At 35.7% G+C, this 8,391-nt stretch overlaps 1 protein-coding gene across 1 annotated transcript; it reads right to left on the bottom strand.

The window, feature by feature from the left end:
* Positions 1-1,559: 1,559 nt before the first annotated feature.
* Positions 1,560-5,396, bottom strand: LOC111519438. Its single transcript, XM_023180398.2, has 3 exons — positions 5,117-5,396; positions 1,836-5,059; positions 1,560-1,648 (listed from the first exon to the last, which is right to left on the bottom strand). Exons 2-3 carry the CDS (start codon positions 4,848-4,850, stop codon positions 1,589-1,591), a joined length of 3,075 nt encoding a protein of 1,024 aa, XP_023036166.2. The 5' UTR covers positions 4,851-5,059; positions 5,117-5,396; the 3' UTR covers positions 1,560-1,588.
* Between the last annotated feature and the right edge of the window lie 2,995 nt (positions 5,397-8,391).

The raw sequence follows: 8,391 nt of genomic DNA, 5'->3' as shown, positions 1-8,391 counted from the left end.
TCACGGACACAAATCAAGGGAAAATGATTTGTAATAAAACTAGCTGAAAGCTCCGTCGAGTAGCGGAGTAGCGGAGTAACGGAGTGACTTCCACTGCGATGTTGTCGTGTAATTGCGGATGTGAATGTGTGCGTCACGGAGCCAATAATCAAACAGTTTGTTTTCTTTGATTAAACGTCAATCTGGACGACCCCAAACGCCATGACCAGGGGTTAGAATACGCACATATATACACGTATGTGTATATGTATTGAGATAGTCCCCACACATACACACACACACCCACACACACGAACAGAAGCCCCAGCTTAAGCGAAGGCGTCCAAGCATAGGGCAATAAAGCTATGTATGTATATATTTTATATATACATATGCTCGTACATGTGTAATAGCCCCCATTTGGGAGACTTTCAGCGAAAGCATATAACTTTACTTGCATCTTAGGCATTGTATATATATGTATATATATTCCATGTATACGAATGACTCTTTGCCATGGCGCATAATTAAAGATTTGTTTGGCCATTAAAACATGACTGGAATATGTTTCAAAGCGAAAATTGCAAAAGTTCCAAGTTATGAAGTCGACAGTAGCAATCTTTAGATGCAACAAGACTTTATGATTGTTTAATTATATGGGAAAATCTTTAATAAATAATCTTTATAATAATTTTAGGTAATATTGAAATAATTTCAGTTATTCATAAATATTGAAACAAAAAAATTACTTAGAGTATGTACATATATATATATGTATATATACATAAGCACCTATTAAAGTTTGTGGCCGGTTTAGCATTATATTTAATTGTCTGTGAAAAAAGGAAATACGTAATGAAAAAGACAAAGAAAAAGACAAAGAAAAAGTCTGGAAATACTGAAAGAATATACCGTAATACCGTATAAACACTTTATTGTGTTTATACTGTAAAATAATAATATTATTCACTTACCGTAATATCTGTTTGATCGGCTTTCAAATTAATAGAATTCCACCGAAAGTGAATCTCAGCTGCAGCTTCTTTTATACGCTCAGCGACAGCCAAAAGCAAGAGCGAGATTTCAAAGATCATATTCACTCTCTCTCTCACACTTGCACACATTTGCTCGCTCATTTGTACGCCCACCAACAGTGAAGAGCAAGAGCATTGCTCGCTCATTGAACCACTCTCCCATATTTGATTGAGTGGAAAGAAAGTGCTAGTAGCGCTCCATCACTGAACTGCTTTCGCTCTCTCTCTCTCTCTCTCTCTCTTACTTTTACACACATGTACTATCGAATAGACACATACAAGTAGAAGAGATGGCGCAATTGGACTACTATGTAACATATAGAGACTGCCATAGGAACAATCGGTTGAAAAGTTCAGGTATTTCAACCATGTTTAGTATTTTATTGTTATTCCCCTATACCTGGGGATAGGTAAAATACATGCCATAGGAAGATTTATATTTGTGGACTGTTCTTTGAGTACTTTCAGTGATGATATACCTATGTACATACCTATTTAAATATTTGTATTTAAATGTTTTTACAAATTCTGTAATGTTTTTTTAAGTCGTTTTTTTAAATTATTAACCTTTTGATTTAAGTAACATTCTCTTGTGTCCTATAATGTGATATATTTAGATATCTTTCGCCGTCAAACTGCAATCGCAAATAAATTTAAATAGTTAAAGTAATATGTTAAAATTTGCATTCCTTAACAACTAAAAAATGTCAAATATAAATAAATTATAATTTAAATGAGCTTTAACACCTTAAATCTACAATTTTTGCACATTAATTAACTTCTAATATATCCATACATATGTGATCAAAGGACTTAACTTACCAGTTCCTTGTCAAAATTCCGAAAGGCAATCGTACGTAATTCCAAGGGCTTTTGGGTAGTCGGATCTCTGACATTTTCTAGCACCCATGCGGCCTTGCAGATAAATCTTGTGTTAATTTCTCCTACACAATCAATCAAGTCGATGGAGTCTAGACTAGTGCAATATTTTAAGATTTCTAAAAACGCGTTAGAAATATTTCTAAAATCATGGTGTGATGTTATTGTCAATATTTTGAGATTATTAAGATGTTGTAGATCATAAAAAGAAGCATCTTCTAAAAGCCCACAATGAATTGATGTCAATGAACTTATACATTTGAGTTTTGCTACTTCGCCCAAATCCAATAATTTGTTATTTATGGTCAAATGTTTGAGTATTGATGGAGTTTTCTGTGTTAATGCCTGCAGCAGTCCTGCCAAGGATCCGTTTTTCGAGATTGTTATAATGAGTTCCTCAAGCTTTTCAAATAGGGCCAATTGTTCACATGTTTCGGCATCAATAATACAATCCAAAGACTGGAGATTTGAAATTTCCATAATATTTTGAATATCTGCTCCTAAAATTGTTCGATTTTTTATAATCAATTTTCGAAGATTTTGCGGATATTTTGGTGGTATTGATATATTGGATTGTGGCTCATTTCCAATTAGTCGTATATTGAGTTCCTCCAGTTTGCAGAATGAGGACAACAGATCGATTGTCTCAAATTGTTCGACATTGATTTGGAGTTTTCTTAATGATTTATAAAGTGCCAGTGCGGCAACATCTTGAACCTCCAAAGGGCTTCCCAGTATAATGATGCTCTCTAAAGCGGAATCGAAATTTAATTCTGGTTCCATAAAAAGTGTTCCCCCCTGATGTGATCTTATAAAGAGTTCGTTAAGATGAGCGAACGTTGGTAACCCGTACTGGTTTCCTGTGCTAATTGAACAAAGTTCCAGTCGTTTTAATGACTTTATATGGGCAAGTGGTTGCAACTCTTTAAGGGTAAGACCGTTTTTCTCTATACTTAGAAATTCAAGTGCTGATGAGGGTTGCAGAGCAATTTTTTCAAAAAGTTTTTGTAAGGATCCAGTTTGATGTGTTGTTATAGTCAGTTGATTAAGATTCTCTAGTTGCGATAAAAATGCAATATTTTCGTTTTTGAGAAATCCACATTTCAGTGTTTTTAATGAATTCATTTTGACGATCTCCATCAGCTCCACTGGAGTTATTGTAGTAGGTTGAACATTTTCAACATCATTTACATCAACTATTGTAAATTCTTTGAGGTTTATTTTTTCTAATATCAATTCAGTAAGGTTGGCATATATTGCAATAATGCCGAGTAATTTTTGCAAGGAACGACATTTATTTTCGCCAGCTATACGAAGAGTCTTCAAATTGTCCAATTGTCCTAGGCAAGCATAATCGTTAGCATTATGAACTTCACCATCGGTGGAAGTGTTTTTTAGAATTAGCTTTCCTTGAGTTTTGTTATAGATTATTTCACGATTTGTTTGCTCTATGATAATCTCACTCTCACAACTGTTAAGAAAGCTCAATATCTGGATAGGAAATTTGCTATCTTTTGATCTGATTAATTTTAAAGAGGTGAGACGATGTAAGACTTCAAAACTTCTGGAATCTGAGAATGATAAGCCAATTTTCTCCAAGCTTTTTATCTTGCTGACAAGCAGTGTTTCTTCATAATTGATTGGAATATCCTCAATATACAATTGCTTGAGCTTGTGGTTTTCTCTTTTGGAAAGTTTTTCAAGTAATGAGTGCAACGAACCCAATTTACACTCTCCAACTATGAAAAGGTTAAAGTAGATTTCCCAATCTCCCAAAGCAGCGAAGGCTGCTGCATCCGCGTTTCGAATCAACGTTAGAACAATTTCTTTCAATTGGCTATTGTAAGTTATGGAGCCGTTTACTGTGCTAATTTTAAAACGTGTAGAATCGGTTGATGATAAAATTTTAAGAATTCCCTGAGATGTACTATTAAAGTCATTTGTTAATTGGATTTCCAGATCCTCAAGTTGATTGAGTTCATAGAGAGGTTCAATGCTCTGGGAGTTTAAGAACTTGCAGCTAAGTTTTTGCAATGATTGAATTTTAGCTATTTCGTTTGACAGGTACAAGTCTATTGTTAACCCCGATATTTCCAAATGATAAAGTGTTTGCTTTGGTTTTGTGGCTAGGTAGAGGAATAACATTTTCAATGCCTCTATCTCAGCTTTTTCCAAAAAGTGTGTCACCTTTATGGTCAAACTCTCCAAATGTGGCAATTGATCCAAAATGAAGATGTTATACAGATTATCAAAAACACAGTTCAAGCTACGAAGAGATTTAATTGTTGAAATTTGAAAAATCTCTTGTGGATTTATTCGGAAATATAGGTCTTCTCCTATATGCTCGGGCAGCTTCATTCCATCAAAACTTTTACCCGTTAGATGCAAATCTTGAAGAGTCATCCTTTCCAATCTTCTTAACAATTTCAATAAAGAGCCATTTTTATGACAAAGAGCCATAATATGAAGACCCTTCAAACCTGATACATTAGCCAGATCACTGTACTCGGAGGCATCAATGTCATATGGATTTAACGACACTCCAAGTTTCCTTTGTGTTTTCTCAAATTCAATTGTACCTTCTATAAATGTGATTGATATGGAGCGATACTTGATACAATTTATGATATTGACAAGTTCAGGCAACAGAACATTAATTTGATGTTCTGTCGTTATTTCGAATTTTGTAAGTTGTGTCAATTGGCCAATATAGGAAATATCGAGAAAGCCGCACTTCAACTGGCGTAATGATTCAATTCCAGATAAGGCCAGTGTCTCTTCAGGATTCATATGGGCCTCGTCCATGACTAGGTTACGTAAATTACCACAAGAATTGTTTGCAAAGTTTTTAAAGAGATGCCTCAAAGAACCAACTTCATGCTGGCCTCGAATTCTTAGGTGATTAAGTTTTGGTAGCATTGCCAAGGCTACATATACATTGGCATCAATCTCTTTCATAAGGAAATCTAATTGTTCCAATTTTTGTAATTTATCCCCACCACGGGCAATGTCATCCAATCTGCCAGAGATTCTATTACTCAGTACGGAGAGACTACGCAAGTTTGGATTCGATTCGCAACATTCGCTCAATTCATTAGCAGAAATCGTTGCATTTATATGGAGTTCCTCAAGGTGATGAAAGTAACGTAAATCTCTTAGAGTGTAATCTGTGAATAATGATTTTGATTAGATATTACTTTTAAAATAAAAATGGTTTGCCTTACTTTCTTGCAGTTCTATTTTTAGATATGTTATTTCATGTTCCTTTTGAAGTAGACTTATGATGGATTCAAATATTTCGGAATGCTCTGTAAAATCAGGCCCAGATGTGTATGTCAACGTGATTCTTCTCAAATTTATGTTCTCTTCTATGCTATTGAGTAGTGATTTTGTATATAAATTTCTATCCTTTGGTGTACTTTCGCTCAATTCATCGTAAATCCGACCCAAGTCAATAGTTCTTTCCGAAGTCTTTTCATATGATTTGATATTCAGATTATTGTATAACCAGCGATCCCAATTATAAAACAGGTCACTAGTGAACTTGCAAGACGCTGCAAAGTTAATAAGATCGGCATACTTAATCGTTAATACTTTGGTGTCACTTTTTTCAGTGTCACATTTGATTTTTAAGCACTTGAATATTCCGTAAAAGCAGTCGGAATTAAGAATATTAATTGTGGATTCACTCATTTCGGTATATTTATTTTGCGATTATTATTATTGTAGTAATCACGTAGTCAACAATGAGTCATCAAGAGGGATTCTTATCTAAATAGTTAAATCGTTATCAGCTCCGTTTTCTTGTACTGCTGCCCACGAGTGCCAATTGAGAACTGATTTGCGAATAATTCTGTATCGGCCGCTATTTAATTATACTCTGTAAGCATAAAGTGAGTGGGTATATCTGAGATCACTGAGGTCCCTTTGACTGAGTACTAGTTTTTTAGAGTATACTGCAGAGGGGGGTATATCCAAGTCGGCGACATGATTTTCGTACTTTATTAAATAAACAAAGTCTATTAAGTTTACGCTCTCGAGATAAAATATAAACACGAACTTATTCTCTTTGGTTTTCAGCGGGCTCTCTGAGACTTCTTAGATAAAAAGGAATCTTAAAAATGTTTAGATTGTTCAGATGGATTCAGGTAAAATGTGTATATCATGTCATAGGAATACACTCTCACCTAATTTAAATTAGAGAAGGCTTTAGCAATAAAATATCTTTTAGCCGTTATGAAATATATACATCAGTGGTTTGAGTGTCGGGTCCACTTTTAAAGGTAAAGATGAGAATGCAATAAATATCTTGTAAAATCTCTTCATCAGTAATTACAAATCGTATTGTTAAAGTAAAGCTTGGATTCTCAGTTTATATACTTAAAAATTAAACAATTATTGAACTTAATTTGAATTTATAGCTCAAAATTAATAAAGCAAGTTAACTCGCCGACTTCGGTATAAAATATTTGATATTTCGAGAGCCGCCACCAGGCTTCGGCCAACTCCGGCTTAATGGCGAAAATTGTGGAAAACGTTTATATCCATAACTTGGTTGTTTTCAACTAAATTTTGCACAATTTAATTGCGATAGTCAAAAAATACGGCAGGCAAATGGTTGTTTCTTAATTTTGAAGGCGAAAGAGGACGTAGTTGAGATTTAAAAGATTCATCATCTGCGCGAATACCAAACAAATCCACACATCAAATGTAGTAGCTTTAGCTATGCTAGTTTCCGAGTCAATCAATTGTTTTAAAATTACGTGGCGAACATTTGAAATAAACTTGATCACTTTACATACTACACGAGTGTAAATACCAAATTTGGTGGCTCCAGATCTTATAGCCTCTAAAATTTTGGTGTTCACAAGGACATACGGACATGGCTAAATCGACACGGCTTGTAAGGGATCGAAAAAGCTTCCTTCTGCTTGGTACATACATTTTGGCGACTTTAATATACAAATTCACATTCAAATTCATTGGTGCATGGTATAAAAATAATGTAGAAATGATTGATACATATTATTCCCTAAAGAGTCTCAAGGAATTTGCAAGGACATTCTGCGTATGATTGATTAAAATTATTTGCTTGCTTTGTGTTAATTTGAGTCGTAGATTTTAAAAGTTAATATAATTGTCATTTCTGAATTTGTGACTAGAAATACATAAATATAAAGTCAAATTGTGTAGCCCGAATATATATGTAATATGATAATTTCAGCTTATTTGATTACAACACAAAGCCTTTGCTTACGAGGGTTGACTAAACTAACCTTGGTTGAAAGAGTCCAACTAAGCAGTTTCCAGTTTCCAACTATTTTAGTTGAATCATTAACATGACTGCAAGTTTCTAATTAAATGTAATAAAATTAAGTCTTTAAGACGTTAATAAAGGCAACATTTTGTATACTCGTTTGTTAAATTTAGATGACATTAAGCTAAAGGCAATGGCAGTATCCTACCAAAAAAGCACGAGAGGGGGAGAGCGCGGGAAAGCGGGGGAAAAGGTTGTTGGCACTAGGCGGCATGTCAAAAGCTAACTATCACTGTTGCCTTTTGTGAAAGCGCTCGAGAAAGCGCTGATAAGTCGACTTCATTTGGATGGGCCCCGATGTAGTCAGAAACTCCTGTCCATCCGTCCGTCCGGTCGGTCTATTGCTGCAGGTGCTGGCCGAGCACAATTGTGACCAAACGGACCTGCCTGCCTACCGACCGGCTGGTCAACCAACGTTTTTATAATTTATTTCATTTCAGCCTTCTTGCACGTTCTGTGCTTTCTTCTTTTTTTTTTTGTGTTTTTCTGCCTGCTCTCTACTGGCTTCTACTTTTGGGTTTTCTTCTTTTTTTTTTGCTGGCCGAAATTGTTTTAGTTTCTCTGCACGTTCCGAGCGCTGCTTTTCAACATCACCGGCCACCAAATTGCATGCTGCAATGACGGTACGACTAACTCCAACTTATCCCTATCCCTAGAGTTATTTCGTTGTGAATGGTGGGGGGGAGAGTGGGACGGCAGTTTGTCCATGTGCACGCAGTGCCAAACTCCCACCCATTTTAATTCGACGGGACTAGGTAGGATGCTTAGCTTTGGTTGAGTCACTGTCTATCCTTATGCCCCACTCCTTTCCTCCCCCCGTCCATCCAACAGGCACCTGACGAGATGGGCGAGCACAAAATCGCTGATTCAGGTCGTTGTAGGTAAAAATTAATGGAACATTTTTCCGGCACTGAGAATTTCATCTTTTCTTGTGGATTCATTCATTTCGTTTGCTTCGCCCATTTGCACATAGTCGCCTGTGCGAAGCTTCGTCCTGTCGCCCTCTCGCCCCCTTCGCTACCCAATCAGCTTTGTTGGCGCTCGCTTTATTATTTCAGATTTTTTTCCTCTTTTTTGCCATCTTGTTTCCGTTTGTATTAGTCTGACCGACAATGGTGTTTTTTGTTTTCATTTGGCAGTTTGGTTTTGAGAAAGCACAAAAACATCGAGCTACTAGAAAGG

The sequence above is a fragment of the Drosophila willistoni genome, chromosome 3R (assembly GCF_018902025.1).
Source record: "Drosophila willistoni isolate 14030-0811.24 chromosome 3R, UCI_dwil_1.1, whole genome shotgun sequence".
Classification (NCBI taxonomy): domain Eukaryota; kingdom Metazoa; phylum Arthropoda; class Insecta; order Diptera; family Drosophilidae; genus Drosophila; species Drosophila willistoni.
This window is presented reverse-complemented; position numbering and strand designations above follow the sequence as displayed.

What these genes read in the sequence shown, in the direction of transcription:
- LOC111519438 (XM_023180398.2), bottom strand. Translation starts at nt 4,850, where the DNA reads ATGAAAGAGATTGATGCCAATGTATATGTAGCCTTGGCAATGCTACCA. An exon ending in GGAATTTTGACAAGGAACTG is followed by an intron (nt 1,649 to 1,835) that starts GTAAGTTAAGTC and finishes TTGCGATTGCAG; the next exon opens with TTTGACGGCGAAAGATATCT.